At 35.4% G+C, this 22,720-nt stretch overlaps 1 protein-coding gene across 8 annotated transcripts in view; it reads left to right on the forward strand.

Moving 5' to 3' along the window:
- The first annotated feature begins 614 nt into the window (after nucleotides 1–614).
- LOC128242243 (capping protein, Arp2/3 and myosin-I linker protein 3-like) overlaps nucleotides 615–22,720 on the forward strand; it is an 83,157-nt gene continuing 61,051 nt past the window's right edge. For all 8 annotated transcript variants that reach the window (XM_052959333.1, XM_052959334.1, XM_052959330.1 and 5 more), the window contains exons 1-10: nucleotides 615–775; nucleotides 3,876–3,973; nucleotides 8,864–8,914; nucleotides 11,297–11,356; nucleotides 14,915–15,042; nucleotides 15,822–15,990; nucleotides 17,459–17,532; nucleotides 18,977–19,052; nucleotides 19,653–19,741; nucleotides 20,352–20,443. In XM_052959333.1, the coding sequence (XP_052815293.1) occupies nucleotides 739–775; nucleotides 3,876–3,973; nucleotides 8,864–8,914; nucleotides 11,297–11,356; nucleotides 14,915–15,042; nucleotides 15,822–15,990; nucleotides 17,459–17,532; nucleotides 18,977–19,052; nucleotides 19,653–19,741; nucleotides 20,352–20,443 (874 nt within the window). In that variant the 5' untranslated portion in view covers nucleotides 615–738. The remainder of the gene's footprint in view (nucleotides 776–3,875; nucleotides 3,974–8,863; nucleotides 8,915–11,296; nucleotides 11,357–14,914; nucleotides 15,043–15,821; nucleotides 15,991–17,458; nucleotides 17,533–18,976; nucleotides 19,053–19,652; nucleotides 19,742–20,351; nucleotides 20,444–22,720) is intronic.

Consider the following 22,720-nt stretch of genomic DNA (forward strand, 5'->3'; position numbering starts at 1 on the left):
CGTTACAAGGTGACAAATAGAACAAAGTCGTAACGTCACGCTTTTGGCAAAATCTATATAAAGAAGAAGAAGAAGAAGAAGAAGAAGAAGAAGAAGAAGAAGAAGAAGAAGAAGAAGAAGAAGAAGAAGAAGAAGAAGAAGATGAAGAAGACTGCAAAGAAGACGCAAAGATGAACGCAAAGAAGAACGCAAAGAAGAAGAACACGCAGAAGAAGAAGAGGGGGGAGAGGAGGAGGAGAGGTGGAGGAGGAGGAGGAGAAGAAGAAGAAGGACGAAAAGTCGAAGAACGCAAAGAAGAATGCAAAGAAGATGAACACGAATAAGAAGAAGAGGGGAAGGAGCGGAAAAAGAAGAACTCGAAGGAGAAGAACACGAAGAAGAAGAAGAGGGGAAGGAGGAGGCGGAGAATAAGAAGAAGACGAAGACGAAGAAGAAGAAGAAGAAGAACCGTTTGTTTGTTTGATTGCTTGATTGCTTGATTTCATGATTGATTAACTGGATCAATTTCATGAATGAATTAATTGCTGAATGTCGTCCTTATATGGTATTGTTAGTAAATAAAAGACACTTCCGGGTTTTGTTACTATTTATAAGATTTTGTGACGTCACAAGATGGCGATTCACTCGGACGACTAACTTTAAAACTAAGTTTAATTAGATATTTTGGAAGAAATTAGCATTCATATGTTTTAAATCTCTGTTGTATGAACGAAATAAAAACTCTCTAATGTCCTGACAATGGCGTCAATGAATAATGTCCCTCGAGAGATTCTTGGTAAGTTTTTATCAACAGGTGGTTGTTTAAAATAAGTGGGTGGGGCAAGAAATTATTTACGTAAAAGTCGGTTATTGGTGGTTTATATGCACTGTCAACAAAATTGTTAGTTCAATTTACAAACTATAAATGCTGATCTCTTTTCTTACCATTGTAAAAATGCTTGTCATTTTTTATCAACAAATTTTGAACGTAGTTCGATCTGACAAATTTTACAAATCTTAGCCTAATTCTACATTAACTCTTAATTTTTATGTCGATTTGTAACAGTGTGTTCATATTCACCATACATTATCATGGCATGATTGCATTTATATGAATTGTATGTACATCAATTGTGTATTAATCATTGAGAATTACTCACAACCATTCCTGCTATTAGCTGACACTTGCCACAGTCACATCGTTGAACCTTTCTTAAAGGCTTCAACTAGTATACTATAACAGATAGTACTCATGCGAAATCACTGGCTTCCTGTAGAAAAAAACAGATCCATCCTGTATTGACCCAAAACATTGTCTATTCCTGACTCCGACCCCGACTACTCATACTTTAAAGAGTGTTTGTGCTAGTGTTTGAAAATCGGACTCTTTTTGCTATCGATAATCGAATCGAATCGGACCAGGCATTTCGATTTACTATCGAACAATAATCGAAAGTTCATGATATCAATAAGGAATATATTATTAATACATAGTATCACGAGCATGGTTAAACCTGGATTCAGTACGTGTGATGCTATATTAGTATCACGAGCATGGTTAAACCTGGATTCAGTACGTGTGATGCTATATTAGTATCACGAGCATGGTTAAACCTGGATTCAGTACGTGTGATGCTATATTAGTATCACGAGCATGGTTAAACCTGGATTCAGTACGTGTGATGCTATAGGCATGCTTTTTGCAACAGAAAGTAAGTTTCCATAGTCCCGTTCTGCCTTTAAACAACTAAACGAAAAAAACATTAACTGCAAAATGATGCACACTGGAACATGTAAGGTATCTTAATTTTTTAAGCATGTAAACGCATATCAATTTTTTGTGAACCTGTTATATTCATCTTTTCATTAGAACATCTTAATTTCATAAAACTTTCAACAAAAAAATAATTTAGTTAATTACAAACCAAACCAGAAACGGTTTCAAAAACAGATTGCATCGAGCCGGGATCCCCGGTATTTACAGGAAAGACCGGACCCACTACATCATAGAGACAGGTTATTGAAGAATGTTTTATGAAATATATAAACAATTAAGATTAATTTGTAATTTTGGAAGAGGTTTTAAGTTTTTAAGCAAAAGTGTTTACATTCACATCAATTGTATAAGAGAGTGACATCTCTTGTTTAAATAAACTCAACGAGAATTTACCTGAAAGAAAAATTTACATTTACTCGACTTTTGCCACAGAACAAAAAAATACGTAGTTACCGGAAGTAACATTAGCGACATCGATTTTTGACAACCACTATCGATTGTCGCCGATATAGCATTGCCAGCGACGATTAATCGATTGTACTCGATTATCGTTTCATCACTAGTTTGTGCATATTGAAAATCATTGCCATTTACTTGTACGTACTACTGCTAATCAGTATATTTAAAAATACACATTAGTATGCATGCTAATAAAGATTTATAGGTCTAAATTTTCAATGAAATATGACCCAGATACTCTTGTAGTATACTCTAATAGCGGGTGGTCCTCAAATAGTGACAGTGTCATTACAAAGATGTTAAAGCTGCACTCTCACAGATTTACCGTTTTAGCAACTTTCTTATTTTTAGTCTTGGAATGAGCCATTTTTTGCGTTAATAACTGCAAACCAGTGATATAAGACTGCTGACAAAAGGTCAGATCACAGATTTTCATATTTCTGTTCAAAAATTGATGTCTTATGGCTATAACTGTTACTTACGGTTTAAGAAAAATGCATAAAACATCAAATTTTGAACTTAAATATGAAAGTCTGCAAGCTTTTCTTTTGTCAGCTGAGTCTTAGGCGAAATAGGAAATCCTAATTTTGATCAAAATGTTGCCTTTTTTCCCGGCCCCATTCTAAAAATGATTTTCAAAGATACTGTGGCTAAATCTTTTGCACTATACATTTATATATTCACTATGAGTCTTCCTTTAAGCAACTGTTTCTTGCAACTGTTAATTATTTAATGCATTAAAATGTGAATAAATATCATCAAAGTTATATAAAGAATTTTTTTTATTGATGTCACAGTACCGATACCTATACAGGTGGTGAGGAATGTGTAAGCAGTCCAGTAGCTCAGTCGGTAGAGCACTCACCCTGATAGCGAGGAGTCCCGGGTTCGAGCCCCGGTCTGGCTGCACATTTTTCTCACCCTGTGACATTTGTAGCCCAACGTGGGGCTGTGGCAGCACTGTTTGGCAGCATAATGCGCTCTGTGTATTCCTTAGCACTGGTGTTCCTCAAAATCGAGGACGAATTTCCAGTTTGCGGGGAAGTATGTCACAGAACCGATACCTATACAGGTGGTGAGGAGGTGTGTAAGCGGTCCGGTAGCTCAGTCGGTAGAGCAGTTGCCCTGATAGCGAGGGGTCCCGGGTTCGAGCCCCAGTCTGGTTGCACACTTTTTTCACCCTGTGACATTGATAAGTTATTTAATTTTGGGAATCAGTTCCAGTTTGACTATTGATAATCGGTTCCACTCGAGTAATGGATGATCGATATTACATCAGATTATTATATCAGTTTTTAACAATACCTTAATTGCAGTTTTGTTCTTGTACAATAACTCAGTATCATTAATTATGGTTATGTTATGTGAAGGTTTTAGTAGTTAGTGTTGTTGTTGCTTTCAGCCAGATTGTAAACAATAACAATTAACATCAGAACACTTTCGAATGTGTAAATGAACTCAAAGGAGAAAATGTGAAAATTTTGTGGAAATAAGCTGAACACAAGTAACTGGAGAAAAGGAGAAAAAAACTTGCTGGTTGAATCGATGATTAATTAGGACCAAATACAATGGATTGTTGCTGATTTGCGCAACCAATCAGTTTTCGATGAATTATTGATCGTTGGAACTTCACTTAATATGTTATTGATTATTTTTTCAGAGAGTATGCGGGAGTGCCTTGATCGACGACTCAAGCTGTCGATCAAGAGGCTAGTCAACTACGAAACAAAAAAAGAAAAGATTGAACAGCGAGTTTTGGTAGGTAAACTTGATTAGGAAAAAAAATCAAGGTTTTAGGATTTTCAGGATTTTTACTTGAATCTCTATTTGTGTGCTGTTGTAAGAACTGAGCTCTTGTTTGGTCAGGAGTCAATAATGCCGTGCTCAAGCTAGGCTAAATAACAGGGTTTGGCACACTGCTACTCTTTTTACTACACCCTGCTATGCCTTTTGTTTGACTAGAATCATTATCAATTATTAGTAATAAGTATAATAATAATAAATATATATAATTTCAACACTAAATTGAAGATAACAGCTAAGGTATTCATTAAAAACTTTTAGTTTTGAAAGTAGTTACAACACATATACAATAGGAATTAAAAATTGACCTAATCACAGTCATCGAAATTAGACTTTCGGATGAACAAGCCTGAATTCTTATACTTTTGCATGGAATCATATTTTTGAACAAGCCCTGCTATATAAATTTCAGAATTTGAGCAAGCCCGGAAGACATTTTACCAGTGCAGGGCTTGCGGGCTTGTGCTAATTTTGATCGCTGTAATCGAAGAGCCCCATTAATTAAGGCTCATTCAATGGGCATCAAAAGTGCCCTTTCTGACCTAGCATGGCTGTGCCTTTTTCAAAACCTGGGTGGAACATTGCTGGATTATTTGCTAACTTGAAATAAATCAGAGTTTCTCTTGATAACTTTCTTCTTTAAAAGCTTGTTGGTTTTACAAAAACTTTGTAAGTAGCGTCTGCATGGTAGTTGCCATCGCTAGGGTCTTAACAAAACTTACATTGGCTTGGAAGCCATTCAAAATGTTTACATTAATCTTGGTAGGAATTATGATACATGCATTTGTAAACAGCAAGCCTCCTCACTTTTGCTTTAATGTTTAAAGGGATATCTCACACTGATTGTATATTCTCATCTTGTTAAAACACACGGTTATAATGGTGGCTCACTTTTTGAGGTCAAAATGAAATGAAATTCTGGACAAAACAGCTCATTGGGCCTTGCGGATGGAAAAATTTAGATTATCCAGAAATATATCCTTAATTTTTGTAACAACACTAGATTTCCCTTTAATGAGTTATTCATCACGAATTGCTTTAGTTTTAACAAAACTATACTCAATCTTTTCATCCTATGTACTACAAAAGTGTAGACAATTTAAATTCTCATTAATATTAAAAAAGAAAAAGAATCCCAATAAAAAAGATTTTCATCCAAGTTTTAAAATATAACAAAATGGGCCAGCATATTTGATTTTAAATGTTGAAACTTGAGTAACATGAGTTACATACATGTATGTTCAGGGGCAGATCCAGGATTCCACCTTAAAGGGGCCGTTATGTAGGGGCATAACTTTTTTAAATGCGCCCCTCCCTTAAAACCCAATTAAATTAGTTTCAAGTGTTGGCAGGGTAGTGTTGGGGTAGTCCGCCAAGAAAATGTTAACAATTTCTAGTCCGAAAGGGTGCATTTTGGGCATATTTTATTAATTTTTTTCTCCTTTAGTGAAATAAAATTATACTTGGACGATTTGACTGGGGGGGGGGGGTGCAGGCCGGGTGCACCCCCTGGATCCACTAGCGATGTTCTCTGAGTTAAATGGAAAAAAATCCCTTGCTGTATGTATGCTTATTTTTTAAAAATCAGCTGAATTTTGCTATTTCAACTAGGAAGAAAGCGTGGATTGTGACAATACTGTAATCAATACAACTTTAAATATCACCTATAGATTATACAGTTAAGGTAAATAAAAGATGAAAGATATTAACATAAACAAAAGATAAACATCATTGTGTTGTTATAAATGTTTTGAGTGTAAATATCTGTTTAAGCCAAATGAACCTAGTATAATTACACATGCATTATAAATCACTGTGTCGCCCTAATATAATTGTCAAGTGCATCACTTAAGACTTCACCATATAGCAAATTTGCATTTAATCACATTATGGTGTATCTATAACTTAGACCTGTGTATGGTTGACTTATTTAAACTGAAAAAACATGACTATATAAACTTGTTTGTAAGGCAAAAACTTGCACTTCCTAGTTGCATTATGAGATACCCTTTAAATTTTGTGAATCACAATTTGAGGCCACGTAAAATAAATAGTTTCCCTACCTATGTTGTTATGTGTGTTGGTAGAATTTTTTTTTTTTTTAACCTCCAACAACTTAATTCTGTAGTGAAAATTGAAAAAATCTTAAGTTACAGCACTGGAACCGGATTTTCAAACTCATTTTTTTTATTTTTAAATAAAAAAATATATTTCCAAACTAAAAATTATGATGCCAAGACAATGAAAAATTATTGATTTTATTTCATAGGTATGCGCTTTGTACGTCAGGGATCTGATTTGTCCGTGGATTTATTTTTAGCTGATAAAAAAGTTACTTAATTGCTTTTGGTTGTTAGAGTTGATATCCCTGTTTGCTTCAAATTTAAAGTCAGAAGAACCTTCAAAAGAGCTTCTAAAAAGCCAGTTTTTCTTCTACAGCAGTGTGCTTTTGACCCAAAGAGCACCCCAAGAACCCATGGCTGAAATGGTTTCAGCCCTCCAACTGCCAGATCAACCACATCCCTGTACGTCTATATATTCTCACATAATGTGCTAAAGAAACCAAAAGCGGCAAATGATTGCCTCATTGCAAAAACCGATGATTTTGATGAGCAGGCTCCAAGTTTTATCAAAAATATACTTAATTCAAATCTCAATCTCAGTCTCAACTCTTTTTACCACAGAGCATAAGAAGTAATTGAAAATAATATCTATTTTTACACATTTTAAAATGGTACTCTATCATTGAATATGTTGATTGAAATCTTTGGTCTAGATTCCAAGGGAAAACTATTTTACAGCCCAAAATGTACTTGAGTACAATCTATTGCCTTGTAACAATTACTTAAGTATATTTTTTGCTTTAGAATTAGTTTTCTTCGAAATATTGTCAAAATCTTTCTAGTCTGAATTTGATGATAATCAGAGCCAATCAGCTGTAATTGTATGATAGTCATAACAGTTTCATTTTCTTTACTATAAAATCTTGGCAAAATTAAACACAAGTATGACCATCTTTAAGAGTTTCAAGTACCTGGTTTTCTTGTGAAGTATCTCTTATATTTAGCTGAAACAATGTTTATATTTTATATTGTATGAATTTCATTTTCAGTTCAGCATTGTGCATTTTAGTTCCTGCTGAAATTGAGAGTCTAGCTCCTTATAGGGAAGCTGGAAAAAATAATGTTTTGAAACTTCCATAATGTCACTATTATTATATGACAATTGTGTGTCGCTGTCAGTCTAATTTCCTTAGTGATTTAGGGGATATGGGGGTTTTCCCCCTAAAATTGTCTACATTGTCTTTTTTTATGTCAATATCGGAGTAATAATTCAATACTGCATCATTTCAGGCTAAAAATAACAAAACTTTTCTTTTGGGAAAACACCAAACTTGCTTGCTATCATTTGAACCAATAAGTATAGTTTGGTTCTAGGGGAGGGGGCGCATGTTGCCCTCTTGTTGAGCCTAATTTTAACATTAAATCCTGGATCCGCCCCTCAGAGGAATGTAACACCAGCCATACATTCTACATCATTAATGATAAATGTAAATAAGGTAACCTTAGAAAAAATTGTATCTTATTTCCACATTTTGTTTTATCAATTGAGTACTGACACTTTGATGCTTTTAAAGCTGAACTCTCACAGATTGAACATTTTGACAACTTATAATTTTTTGTCTTGGAACGAGCCAATTTTTGCGAAAATCCATGGAAACCAGTTATATTAGACTGCTGACAAAAAATAGATGGCAAGTATTTATATTTAAGTTGAAAAATTGATGTTTTATGCATTTTTCTTAAACCGTTACAGTAGTAACTGTTTAAGCCATAAAGCATTAATTTTCGATCGAAAATATCAAAATCTACAATCTGATCTTTTGTCAGCGGTCTGATATCATTGGTTTGCAGATATTTACTCAAAAAAATTGTCTTTCCAAGACAAAATATGAAAAAGTTGTAAAAATGGCAAATCTGTGAGAGTGCAGCTTTAACACTGCTTAATAATATTAATTGTTTTGTTGTGTGAATATTCATACAATTCTTGACCTTACTACGTATACTAAAGATTAGTCATATGTTGTCGTTGACTATTATGAAACATATTTTTGTGATAAAGGCCAGTGTAAAGTTGAACATACTAATATCAAAAAGTTCATGTGGATAACTTGCCAATTAGGGATTTTATTTTCCTCTCACCACAAACCCACAAAACCTGATATCATATGGTTCCCCAGTTTGAGGACTCGACGCTTTAATATTATTAAATTTCATCCCTTCTGCGATGAGCCTTCCAATTACAAAATTAACGCAATAAGTCTCTACTCAAGATTTCATTCATGAAAATGAAAATTTGTAATGATTAATAAAAATGTACAGTCAAAATAGGTCGTTCATGCTGTTGTTGCTGATATTTGATGCTGTTTTACTGCTTACAGCGGCCGATTTGATCATAATTTGGGGATTTTAGAGTCTACCTGTGATTATTATATTACATGATAATATTTGTTATAACTTAAGTGTTGCAAACGTTGTTGTCACTCCGTGAAACCAAGGTGTCTATTGCTAGTGATCTTTTGATGTGCATGAAAACCTTAGTCAATATTTATTGACTATACTTGCACTTGATTTGACCACTTTGTGATCCAGGACAGAGCTTACTCTGTGATTTATTGAATTCAATGCTTAAAAACTGTGACACACTGAATTACCTTTCAGCAATGAAAACAGTGCCGAATTGTGTCCTCAAATTGGTCGAAACTTCACCCTGAAGTTGGAAATTTGCTGAAACAAATGACAATAATAAAAAATTGGTAATTTGTTAAATTGTTTTCTTTTTCAGGCATTCTCCACATACAGGCTATTTATCCTTACTGCAAAAATTCCAACAAAGGTATGAAATGATTTGAGTTTTTACTTAAAAGGTCTTCCTGCTTACAGTAACCTTGTGAGATACATGTCTTTAAGCAAATTGATCAGTTCAGCTGTTAACTTCCTCGTTTTGTGGTTAATTTCCAATCATAAATAGCAGTCAGATTATTTTTTCTTTGTTATTTTGTTTGCTTCAATAGCAGGGAAATTTGTACTGATATAACTAGCACTTAATGATCAATTTCGATGCTTTCCTTTTTTATTTTGGTCATTCAAGATATAATTAAAAAAATGTACAAGACCAACTTATTTAATGGGACACAATAAAGGTTGACACATTTTTATTTTATTTTAATGCATTCTGGTGTTTAACTCATTTGACTTAATGATCGAACCAAAAAATGTATATGACCTGTGTACAGAATGATAAAAGACATATTAGCCATATTGTGGCACTTTTATAACTTGGAAATTTATGGCCATGTAGCTGTTTATTCAAATATCCTAGTTATAAAGGCTAATATTTGTTTGACAGACTACTGTACCTAAATTATATATGCCTTTTTGGTTTGATCGTTTAAGTCAAATGAGTTAAACACAAAAAATGCATTAAAATATTAAAACATTTTTTGTATCAACCTATATTGTATATATTAGATAAAACAGTATTTGTTTTATGATTTGGAAGAAAGTTATGATGACTTAAAGTCACTCTCGTTGGCACGATGTTGACTGAGAGTGTGGTCTTGGGCGGGAAACTTGAGTACCCGCAGAAAACCCACTTGTCTGGCTTTGTGACCACTAACCAAACTCATATGCCCCTTGAGGCTGGGAATCGAACCCGGGGCGTCTTGGTGGGAAGCAAGTGCGCTAACCGCTGTGTTAACCGGACAACCTGTGCCCCTTTAAGGACTAAGTAATAGTCACTGCTCCCACAACCAGAGTAATTGAAATTGTACACGAGCACTTCAACAGGAGCAGTGGGTGATGTAACTGTTTTTAGAATGTTGTCAAGGACAACATTCAATAAATAGCGTGCAGTTTAAGTGAATTAAGCTGCGAAACTTATCTACTCTCTAGTTACTGAACCCTTAAGCTCCGCCTACTTTTTACCATATGGTGATATGAGAGCTAATGTATTGACAAATCAAAGGAAATACTCTCAAACATGGTACAAAGATATTTTCTGTATATTTAAACTTTTGTCCAGTACATGTATTATGTGCACTTTTTATGTTACTCAAGAAGAAGAGCATAAGTATATATAGTCCCTGCTTTGGCCAGCACACCGTTGTCTAGAAAATAACTTAAACACAACTGATGGTACTTCAATGAAACTTCGAACATTGACAGAGGGCAATGTTGTACAAGTGTGATGCGCACGATCTATAATCCTAGCTTCAGTCATTGCTATATTATCTTGCCCTTTTACTTTTACAGTATGTATTTATAAGGAAGCTGTTTGTCAAGGACCATAACTCAAAAGGCACTGATTGAAAAACTTTGAAAAAAGAAAGATAGCAGTGAAGTGTGCAAGAGCTACATTCAATCTTCATTGAATTTTCTTCCCTTTACTATATTTGTTATACTTAATTTTGGCCTGAGCCTAACTCGAAATGTCTTTGAGATATTGACTTCAAACTTCATATACATGCACAGATATCATATTGAGGGAAAGTGCAGTGCACAATTAACCATTATAACTCTGTTTTTAGTATTTTAACAAGAATTGCCTTTGTTGATATTTATACTTATGTTTTGTCTGGAGATTTCGAAATCACTTGACACAAGTCCTCTCATCATTGAACTGAGGTGTTGATGATAGTACTTTTGTTCAAAACCAAGTCCTTTTTTTTGTTCATATGTAAACAACAGCAATATCAATACAAAACATGCTACATCATATACAGAAGAAAACAACAATATTTTCAAATATCATATGACTTAATGTTTCACCTATGTCAAGCTTATTTCTTGTTGTGCTGTGCCATGTCAGATATTGTGTGTGTGTGTGTGGGGGGGGGATAAAAAAAAAGGGTTTCTGAGAGTCATACTGGTATTTCCTGTTTGGTTGTTGTTGTTTGTTTGTTTGTTTTTTCATGATAAAAAAATCTATTTATATAAATGGATATCTAATTTGTTTTTCATGTTAACTATTTTACGTTCGATAATTACAACCAACTCCTATGCCATATGAATAACTGGTACTTGACATCTTCAATCTTAATATCTTCAAATCGGCACCTTCATTTCGAAAATTTTTACCCTGAGGGGAGGATACATATTTACTTCCATCAATAGCCCTGTTTAGTTTGGTTCATACTTCTGATACAGTTGCCGGGCAGTGAGTGTTTCATTTACAAATGTGTCTAAATTCGTTGATAATATTATTTTGTGGTTTTAGATTGATGCCAACTTCCATTACCTCGATATCAAGTCAATTGAAAGCAAGCGACCAAACCAAGTAAGTTTTTACTAGACAATTGTAAAGTATGGCACAAAATTCACTTTCAAAAAGCAATTTATCACTCTTTCTTTTTCAATTTTTTTTTTCCTCATTTTTTTCTCTTCCAAACTAAAATCAATAAGTTGTATTCATAAAATTAAATAATCAAAATGGATTAAAGAACATATAATGGATTAACCTTTCATCTGCCTCTATCAAAACAATCACATTGCAAACAAACAAAATTATACATGTATCATTTTAATATGAGGAAGAATTCACTGTCCAGCTTGTTTTGTTACATCACAAATTGCTTGGTGTCCACATAAAAAAAAAATTATCAATAGTTTAGTAAGTTCTTTTACATGCTAATGCATTTATTTTGTCACTTCTAAAATACCTTAGAAGATTTAAATAAAGCACTTCACACAAAAAAAGTAATGAGCCTTCAATTTATTTAAAATATTGGTGATGTAACGATGACATTCCACTATAAATGGAACCCTTTCTTGTTGTAAACATTTGCTTTATTATAATTTGTAATGCTTTGTCACATAAATAGTTGTTTTTTATGCAGAAAAACCAAGCAAACCATGCCGAGTTTTGAAGCATACAATCGGTTTTAGGACTTTATATCCAGATGTAACTGGACACAAAGGCCCACATCAAAGAGTAAAGTTATATACTTTTGTGGCAGTAATATGAGCTATTTGAGGCTTATTTCTCGTATATGTCTCTTGATTATTGCGTAACACAGGTACATAACATGTTTATACATTCTTTCTTACTAGCACTAGAGACTTAAAATGCTTTTCAAAATTATTTGGACGTAACTTGGGACTCTTTTACCCAAATGTCAAAATTGGTAATGAATGGTGTCGCCGTTACGTATTCGTGTAATAAGAGCTGTGTGACAACAGGCATTTTTTAAGAAATTCCCAATTATCTGGTTAAAATTTACTCAGTTTATATGCAAAATTGCGAATTATGACTGCTTAAAATACAGCGTGTACCGATGTAAACACAATGACTTCGTAGACGTAACATAACTTCATAAGACACCGTAGACGTAACATAAGACACCAAAATACCAGCTTTGGTTCGATCTTTACAACACATTTGAACTGAACGCGCGTGAAATCGAATGTTTTAAACCTCAAGACAATTGAGACAAATCATTAGTTTGTGCACCCTTACAGGCGAAATATACAAGCTGCATCAATTAATGTCATGAAACTGAATGAAATAAGCCCACCTCGAATCTGTTAGGACGTAACTTCCACGACAACACTTACTCATGCTTTGCTTGTTCCGCCATCTTGGATATACTACACAGTATCAATGCGCGCGTTCGGTGCTACTTTTCTGTCACGGTATTAGCTATATATGCCACACAGTTAAAGTTTGTCGAAATACACAAAGGGCTGTGTACATGAACAAGATCTGAATAATTTGTGACGTAACATTTGAGACACGACTTCAGGCGAAATATTTTGGTCGATCAATACACGTTTTGTACGTAATTATGGGAACTATTGTTTTCATCAAATGAACACCTGACCTCGGGAAAATTAAAAACAGGTCACTAAAGTGAATTATACATGTCTGTTGTTGTCAAAAAAACAAGCGATTCGAGACGTAACATATTTGACACGAAATGTTACGTCATGTTTTCTTCAGATTAAATCGGGATTTATATGTTTTCAACTCTTCCAAATGCTTATTTGGCAAATGGACGTTGGGAAATTTTCCTTTCTATAAAGATAAATCGTCTGAAGCGACCAAAACTCCAAAGTGCTGAAGGAGGCAATATCAGTTTTCTGAACCCACGGTAAAAATGTTCATCAAATGTCCAACAAAACTGACCAAATTTTATAAAAAATAATTAGTTCCTGTATTCTTAAAAATTATTATTATACACATATAAAATTCCATCAATGTTGTCTTTCTAATGATTACAACACTGGAAGCATAGAAAAAACGCAAACTACAACTAAATCCAATTATTTGAGATGTAACTGAAAATGCAGGACAGTGAATTCTTCCTCATATACACATGTTACTTCGGAAACAATCGAGTCATTGGTCTCTAATATGAATTTCAATAGCTTGAAATTCACCTTTTAATTGTACCGGCATGAGAAAACCTAGTTATGTGAATTCGGGGCTATGTATATTGATGTGACCCTGAACCACCTTGATATAAATAATCATATTAACTGTCAATGTGATGATAACCATGCATTTCGACTTGGGTTCGATGTTGGATGTAATCTTTTGTCAAACAAAGTATGTTTGTATGGATTTTGTTTTGTTTTTATCAAGTTGAAACATCATATCAATTGATGTACAGGTTAAATCAGATTACGTACATTGTTTAGCAAAATAATATATAAAAAAATTATTGAATTAAAGTCCACATGCATTTGTTTGTCCATGGTAATCACATTGATAATGCAGTTTGGTTTATAATGCAGTTTGGTTGGTAATGCAGGTAATGCAGTTTGGCTGCTAATGCAGTTTGGTTGGTAATGCAGTTTGGTTGCTGATGCAGTTTGGTTGGTAATGCAGTTTGGTTGGTAATGCAGTTTGGTTGATAATGCAGTGGTTGGTAATGCAGGTAATGCAGTTTGGTTGCTAATGCAGTTTGGTTGCTAATGCAGGTAATGCAGTTTGGTTGATAATGCAGTGGCTGGTAATGCAGGTAATGCAGTTTGGTTGCTAATGCAATTTGGTTGGTAATGCAGGTACCATAATGCAGTTTGGTTGGTAATGCAGTTTGGTTGGTAATGCAGTTTGGTTGCTAATGCAGTTTGGTTGATAATGCAGTGGTCGGTAATGCAGGTAATGCAGTTTGGTTGATTATGCAGGTAATGCAGTTTGGTTGCTAATGCAGTTTGGTTGCTAATGCAGGTAATGCAGTTTGGTTGATAATGCAGTGGCTGGTAATGCAGGTAATGCAGTTTGGTTGATTATGCAGTTTGGTTGATAATGCAGTGGTTGGTAATGCAGGTAATGCAGTTTGGTTGGTAATGCAGGTTATGCAGTTTGGTTGGTAATGCAGTTTGGTTGCTAATGCAGGTAATGCAGTTTGGTTGATAATGCAGTGGCTGGTAATGCAGGTAATGCAGTTTGGTTGATTATGCAGGTAATGCAGTTTGGTTGCTAATGCAGTTTGGTTGCTAATGCAGTTTGGTTGGTAATGCAGGTACCATAATGCAGTTTGGTTGCTAATGCAGTTTGGTTGGTAATGCAGGTAATGCAGTTTGGTTGCTAATGCAGTTTGGTTGGTGATGCAGATAATGCAGTTTGGTTGCTAATGCAGGTAATGCAGTTTGGTTGCTAATGCAGGTAATGCAGTTGGTTGCTAATGCAGTTTGGTTGCTAATGCAGTTTGGTTGGTAATGCAGTCTGGTTGATAATGCAGTTTGGTTGATAATGCAGGTAATGCAGTTTGGTTGATAATGCAGTTTGGTTGCTAATGCAGTTTGGTTGGTAATGCAGGTAATGCAGTTTGGTTGCTTATGCAGTTAATGCAGTTTGGTTGCTAATGCTGTTTGGTTGCTGATCTTTCAGCTGGTGATATGTGCATCCAACAAGACATATTCGTTTTTAACGATGGAAGCAGACACGGACGAAGTGAATCACATGATCACCCACATCGGCACCTCGCTGAAAACTGTCTTCCCAAAATTCTCCCTTGAGTAAGCAATTGATATGAATTTGTTACTGAATTTTATTGTATAAAATGTGCTAGGACAGATGTTTAGATAAAAGTTTGTGTAAGAAATAGAGTAAAAGCCCTGATAAAAAGCCCTGAATACTCTATGTTTAAACTTTAGGGAAAAAAAGTCTTTTTGGGGGGGCAGGTAAATTATTATCATACATCTTCATATTTTCCTCGCATAGTGTAAGCATTGTCGTTGCCGATCCCGATTAACTTCATGATAAGTATTATATCACAGATCAGAACACACAAATGTATAAGAATGAGAATACTCTAAACTCAGTTGAGTTTTGGAGCCAAATGGTCTTAATGTTACAAGAACACACAAATGTATAAGAATGAGAATACTCTAAACTCAGTTGAGTTTTGGAGCCAAATGGTCTTAATGTTACAATGGACAATTTATATAAAACCAAGCGGCTTGGCAAGAATGGTAACCCAATTTGTCCAAGATGCATGTATCTACAATGTTTCAATGTTCATTTTCTAAAAAAATATGCAATTCACATAATTTAGATTTTATGTTTTTTTAGATTGATTATAAAGACAGTTGAACGCTGATAGGAAGCACTATTCAGTTCATTTCCTTTGGCAGAAACAGAAACTGATGTCCTTTGTTTTATTAGAGGCCATTAGAAAGTATTCCTAATGGGGACCAAACCCAGAACTTTTGGGATGAGAGGCAGACACTTATACTACTAGACCACTCTCACCCAAAATTCACATCATTTGTTGTAATCTTGTTTTATATTACAGGCGTTTAATTAAGACAGTAGAAGTGCAGCCCTCCGACCGCCTGAAGGTGATGAACGATCTATGTCAGACGATAGGCCAGAAGGGGATGACACCATGTGGCAATTTTACTGTCCAGTACATGTGCATGTGTGACTTCCATGGCCTCACATACAGAGATGAGGTGGCCTGGGTAGGTACAGCTGGTGAACCGGGGATGTAGCTATATGTTAAGTTATTGTGGTGAACTGGGTAGGTAAAGCAGATGAATTAATGAAGTTATATTTGAAATAAATGTGGTGAACTGAGAAGGTTCAGAAGGTGAACCAGGAATGATGTTATATGTTTAATAAATGTGGTGAACTGGGTAGGTTCAGAAGATAGACTGGGAATGAAGTTATATGTTAAATAAATGTGGTGAACTTGGTGGGTTAAGAAGATAGACTGGGAAAGTAGTTATATGTTAAATAAATGTGGTGAACTGGGTAGGTTCAGAAGATAGACTTGGAATGAAGTTATATGTTAAATAAATGTGGTGAACTGAGAAGGTTCAGATGGTGAACCAGGAATGAAGTTATATGTGAAATAAATGTGGTGAACTGGGTAGGTTCAGAAGATAGACTTGGAAAGAAGTTATATGTTTAATAAATGTGGTGAACTGGGTTGGTTCAGAAGATAGACTGTGAAAGAAGTTATATGTTAAATAAATGTGGTGAACTGGGTAGGTTCAGAAGATAGACTTGGAAAGAAGTTATATGTTAAATAAATTTGGTGAACTGGGTAGGTTCAAAAGATAGACTGTGAAAGAAGTTATATGTTTAATAATATAGGTGAACTGGGTAGGTTCAGAAGATAGACTGTCAATGAAGTTATATGTTTAATAAATGTGGTGAACAAGGTAGGCTCAGCAAGTGAACAGGGTTGTTATAATGTTTGGAAAAGATAATGAACTGGGTAGGAAATAATGTTTGGTATTGAACTTTGAACAGGCACAGTGTTTGATGGTGAATAGGGAAGGGAATTGTTTGTTGAAAACAGATGGTAAATTGAGTAGGAAATAATATTTTGATAATGAACTGGGTAACCATGATAGTGAACAGGGTATTGACTGATTCAGAAATCAAATTATGAACACAATGGGAAGTAATTTTATTGGAGCAGATAGCGAAGAGTGTATGAAATAGAAAGTACATTTTGTGAACTTTGCAGGAGGCGAACTTGTGGGTTCAGACAATGCTTTTGATATAAAAAAACTATGGATGCAGATTATTAAAAGGGAGAAATGGGATGGATACCCCCCCCCCAACCCTCACTGGAAAATCTTATTTACTTTATTAATTTCTCTGCTGTGTGTAGTATTTAAGTTAGGGTATTGTGATAGCCTTGGTTCTGTTTGTGTTATTGTCCTCGTTGTGAAAAGAATTGAACCTTGGCCATGACAGAAAAAAACATTCCAAGATATATTTGAATGAAACTTGGTACACAATGTAATGTTAAGTAGGGTCAATATGTACGTGTACAGCAAAGCTCATAATTCCGGCTTTAATAATTGTAGAGTTATGCCCCTTGTTTGACTAAAAAACAAACAGACAAGCATTGGTATTCTCTCGGCCTTGCTCTCACTATCGGATCCATGATTATGCTAAGGATTTTACTTTCAGGATGTTGACACTATCTACCTGTCCCAGGATTCAAGGGAACTCTGTTTGCATGACTTTGACCATCTGAAAGAGAGGTAAGGCCAGTGAAAAGTAGAATAGGTTCTCGCCCCTGTTTATTTCTTAAAAATGAGGTAGTATGGCATGTGCATTGAATTTTTATTTTCAGGTTAGAAACACATGTCGCCAAAGATGAATTAGTCAAATAAAAGAAAATCAGTTAGAGGCTGTTGATAAAATGGCTTAAAATTGGCATGCTGAAATACATAATACATTTTCTAGTGACATTTTGGACCGAAATTTTAAAAAACAAAACAAAAAACCCTCAAACTTTTGGATCAATTTTTTTAGCCATTTTCTGCTACTGAAATCAGTCAGGCATGGTCAAAATCCATCAAACCTTGGTGTGAATATTTATTCAGTTTTAATCATCTTCTGAAATTGCATTGAAAAGATGTTTATTTTGAAAAGATGTTTATTTATTTTTTTCAAAATGTTTAAATCACATATCAGTAACAAGCTTTGAATGTTGTAGAGTTTTCATGAATGCATCAATAATATGTAAGTTTAGTGTAAAAGGGATCAAGCTAGAATAAATGTAAGGCAAATCATCACACTGCAATTTAAAACTTTCATCTTTCTACTTTAGCCATCACTCAAATAAGCTTTTTGACCTTTTTCAGGCCTCGATGACCCATTTCATATGCCCCATAATAGGGAATGTTTTTTAATACAAAACATAGAAAAAAATATTTCCTAGCTTGATCCCTGATTCCTGAGCATGAATTATTTACTGTATTGATTTCATATCAGCCTAAATGTGTGACTTTTTGACCCCAGTGTCTTATCACTGTTGACCTGTGTGATGTTTTGTTGACGTTTATGAAATATGAATTGACCTTTGTTTATTATGACCTTTTCAATCCTGCCATTGTGACATCTGACCTCTTCAACATTTTGAACTTTGACCTGATTAACAGGTTTTACTCATGAAACTCCTTTGTAAGTCTAAATTCATAACCTCTATGTACAAATATGACCTAATCTTATAACAATTTATGTTTTAAGCTCTTTTGAACTCTATGACATTTGGTGTGATAATTGAAAAACCAAATGTCCTACTAAATTGAGTAACCTTTGAACTTAATGAACTATTTTCAATAACTGTGACCTTTGACCAACTGTTTTTTCTTTTTTCCTCTCAATTTGTTTTAAGTTTGTCTCTTGTTTTTGGAAAATTAAAGTCAGAATATTGTGATAGCCTTGGCGTTGCTTTATTGTCAGCAGTGCGGCATCTTCAGTGTTGTGAGAAACTTTAACCAGGGCCATAAGTAAAGAAAAAAACATTCAAGATATTGGAATGAAACTTGATACACATGTTGCAAGTGAAAAAAAATATGAACATGATTAACAAGGGACATAACTTTGGCTTAAACAATTGTTATGCCCCTTGTTTGACTATAAAACTGCTCTGTGGTACTCTTCTTTTTACTTGTCTGACCTTTGACCTTTGTCCTACAGGGACCTCGTTCCAATCGTCTCGGCCCTCGTGCACAACACCTGGTTTACTGGCTTGAATGCCAACAGCATCAAACTGGTAAGTAGTTCTTGCTTGTATCAGAGTTTTTTATTTATCATATACAAGCTTATCATCAGGGGAAATGTGTAAAATGTTTTAAAATGGTTTGTTATTTTATTTTTTGTTATTGTTGTAATTTTCCTCTGTTCTGATTTATATTTAATGATTCAGAGATATATGAAGACTTCTATTCAACTCTGAAACAGGTTAACTAACTTATTAGTAGTCAAAATTTAGATATTTATATAAAATGTTATTTTAATTTGCCCAATTTGAGCTCATAATTTGCAACTGTATTTATTTTTACAAAAATTGTGAAGAAAGTTACATTAACTTATACTATGTCACTCTTGTTGACCATGTTATGCGAGAGGGTAATCTTTTGTTGATGGGGGAAACTGGAGAAAACCCACTTGTCCAGCTTGTTGACCATCAATTAAACTCACATGTATACGCCCAGGCCTGGAATCGATCCCAGGTTGCCGTGCTGAGAAGCAAGTGCCGTAACCACTGTAATTTATAATTAAATATTTGTAAATAGGTTTGTTTACCATGTTGGTTGACTGTCTATTTAATAATTGATAAAAAAATACCTATTTTTCTCATATTCATTTTCAGTCTGTGGAAGTGTGCAATGAAATTCTACATGTGATCAAAAAGAATTCTGTGATAGAATCTCTGTTCCTTAGCAACACTGGAATCTCAACGTAAGATAATATTCATTTTATTATCTCATTGAAGTAATCAAAATACTTTAAATGCATGGTAATATTACAGGCTTTTCATTATTTTAAATGTCTGATTTTGAAAGAAAAATGTTTTTATTTAGATTTCTGTTTTTAATATGTAAATCTCAATCATCATGCATGAACATCATCTTCAACAAAATAAAATTTCACTGTCATAATGGTTGATGTCATGCCTCAGATATCCCGGCATGGCTTTTATTATAATTTTCATAATGAACAACCAAATTTGATGAAACTTTGCATACTTATTTCACAATTTGTTTTGTTCAAATAAGAAATCGATTGTAAGAATTATATTAAAGTCATGTGAAAAGTCTACATACTTTTAATCACCCTTGGTATGTCTTTCACATGTACATGTATAATGTACAGTCATTGAAATTAGACTTTTGGATGAACAAGCCTCAAAAGATTCAGCAAGCCCTGCTCAAATCCAGAATATGAGCAAGCCCAAAAGCCTTTTACCAGTAAAGATGTTTTTGTAATGCTAATTTTTACCACTAAATGTATCTTTTAACTCTTCCCAATTTGTGCCAAGCTTTTCTTGACGTGTGACATTTCATTTCAGTGAGTTTGTAAAGCGACTGTCAACGACTGCCATGGTGGACACCCAGCTACAGAGGCTTGACCTATCTAACAACTTAAACATTGACGATTTTGGTATGTGCTTGTAGTAATTCTACATTGTCACTGTCTACCTACATTGTCACCATCTGCCTACATTGTCACTGTCTGCCTACATTGTCTCTAGCCGCCTACATTGTCACTACCTGCATTGTCACCGTCTGGTCACCGTCTGCCTACATTGTCAGTGTCTGCCTACATTGTCAGTGTCTGCCTACATTGTCTCTGTCTGCCTACATTGTCAATGTCTGCCTACATTGTCACTGTCTGCCTACATTGTCTCTGTCAACCTACATTGTCTCTGTCTGCCTACATTGTCTCTGTCTACCTACATTGTCTCTGTCTGCCTACATTGTCTCTGTCTGCCTACATTGTCACTGTCTGCCTACATTGTCTCTGTCTGCCTACATTGTCACTGTCTGCCTACATTGTCACTGTCTGCCTACATTGTCTCTGTCTGCCTACATTGTCTCTGTCTGCCTACATTGTCAGTGTCTGCCTACATTGTCTCTGTCTGCCTACATTGTCTCTGTCTGCCTACATTGTCAGTGTCTGCCTACATTGTCACTGTCTGCCTACATTGTCTCTGTCTGCCTACATTGTCAATGTCTGCCTACATTGTCACTGTCTGCCTACATTGTCTCTGTCAACCTACATTGTCTCTGTCTGCCTACATTATCACTGTCTGCCTACATTGTCACTGTCTGCCTACATTGTCACTGTCTGCCTACATTGTCACTGTCTGCCTACATTGTCAATGTCTGCCTACATTGTCACTCTCTGCCTACATTGTCTCTGTCTACCAACATTGTCACTGTCTGCCTACATTGTCACTGTCTGTCTACATTGTCACTGTCTACCTACATTGTCTCTGTCTGCCTACAGTGTCAATGTCTGCCTACATTGTCACTGTCTGCCTACATTGTCTCTGTCTGCCTACATTGTCACTGTCTGCCTACATTGTCACTGTCTGCCTACATTGTCACTGTCTGTCTACATTGTCACTGTCTGCCTACATTGTCACTGTCTGCCTACATTGTCACTGTCTGTCTACATTGTCTCTGTCTACCTACATTGTCACTGTCTGCCTACATTGTCACTGTCGACCTACATTGTCACTGTCTGCCTACATTGTCACTGTCTGTCTACATTGTCTCTGTCTACCTACATTGTCACTGTCTGTCTACATTGTCACTGTCTACCTACATTGTCTCTGTCTGCCTACAGTGTCAATGTCTGCCTACATTGTCACTGTCTGCCTACATTATCACTGTCTGTCTACATTGTCTCTGTCTACCTACATTGTCACTCTCTGCCTACATTGTCTCTGTCTACCTACATTGTCACTCTCTGCCTACATTGTCACTGTCTGCCTACATTGTCACTGTCTGCCTACATTGTCACTGTCTGTCTACATTGTCTCTGTCTACCTACATTGTCTCTGTCTGCCTACATTTTTCACTGTCTGCCTTCATTGTCTCTGTCTGCCTACATTGTCACTGTCTGCCTACATTATCACTGTCTGCCTACATTGTCTCTGTCTGCCTACATTGTCACTGTCTGCCTACATTGTAACTGTCTGCCTACATTGTCAATGTCTGCCTACATTGTCACTGTCTGCCTACATTGTCTCTGTCTACATACATTGTCACTGTCTGCCTACATTATCACTGTCTGCCTACATTGTCACTGTCTGTCTACATTGTCTCTGTCTACCTACATTGTCACTGTCTGCCTACATTGTCACTGTCTGCCTACATTGTCACTGTCTGCCTACATTGTCACTGTCTGTCTACATTGTCTCTGTCTACCTACATTGTCACTGTCTGTCTACATTGTCACTGTCTACCTACATTGTCTCTGTCTGCCTACAGTGTCAATGTCTGCCTACATTGTCACTGTCTGCCTACATTGTCACTGTCTGTCTACATTGTCTCTGTCTACCTACATTGTCACTCTCTGCCTACATTGTCTCTGTCTACCTACATTGTCACTCTCTGCCTACATCGTCACTGTCTGCCTACATTGTCACTGTCTGCCTACATTGTCACTGTCTGTCTACATTGTCTCTGTCTGCCTACATTGTCTCTGTCTGCCTACATTTTTCACTGTCTGCCTTCATTGTCTCTGTCTGCCTACATTGTCACTGTCTGCCTACATTATCACTGTCTGCCTACATTGTCTCTGTCTGCCTACATTGTCACTGTCTGCCTACATTGTAACTGTCTGCCTACATTGTCAATGTCTGCCTACATTGTCACTGTCTGCCTACATTGTCTCTGTCTACATACATTGTCACTGTCTGCCTACATT

This window comes from Mya arenaria, chromosome 8, assembly GCF_026914265.1.
Source record: "Mya arenaria isolate MELC-2E11 chromosome 8, ASM2691426v1".
NCBI lineage: Eukaryota > Metazoa > Mollusca > Bivalvia > Myida > Myidae > Mya > Mya arenaria.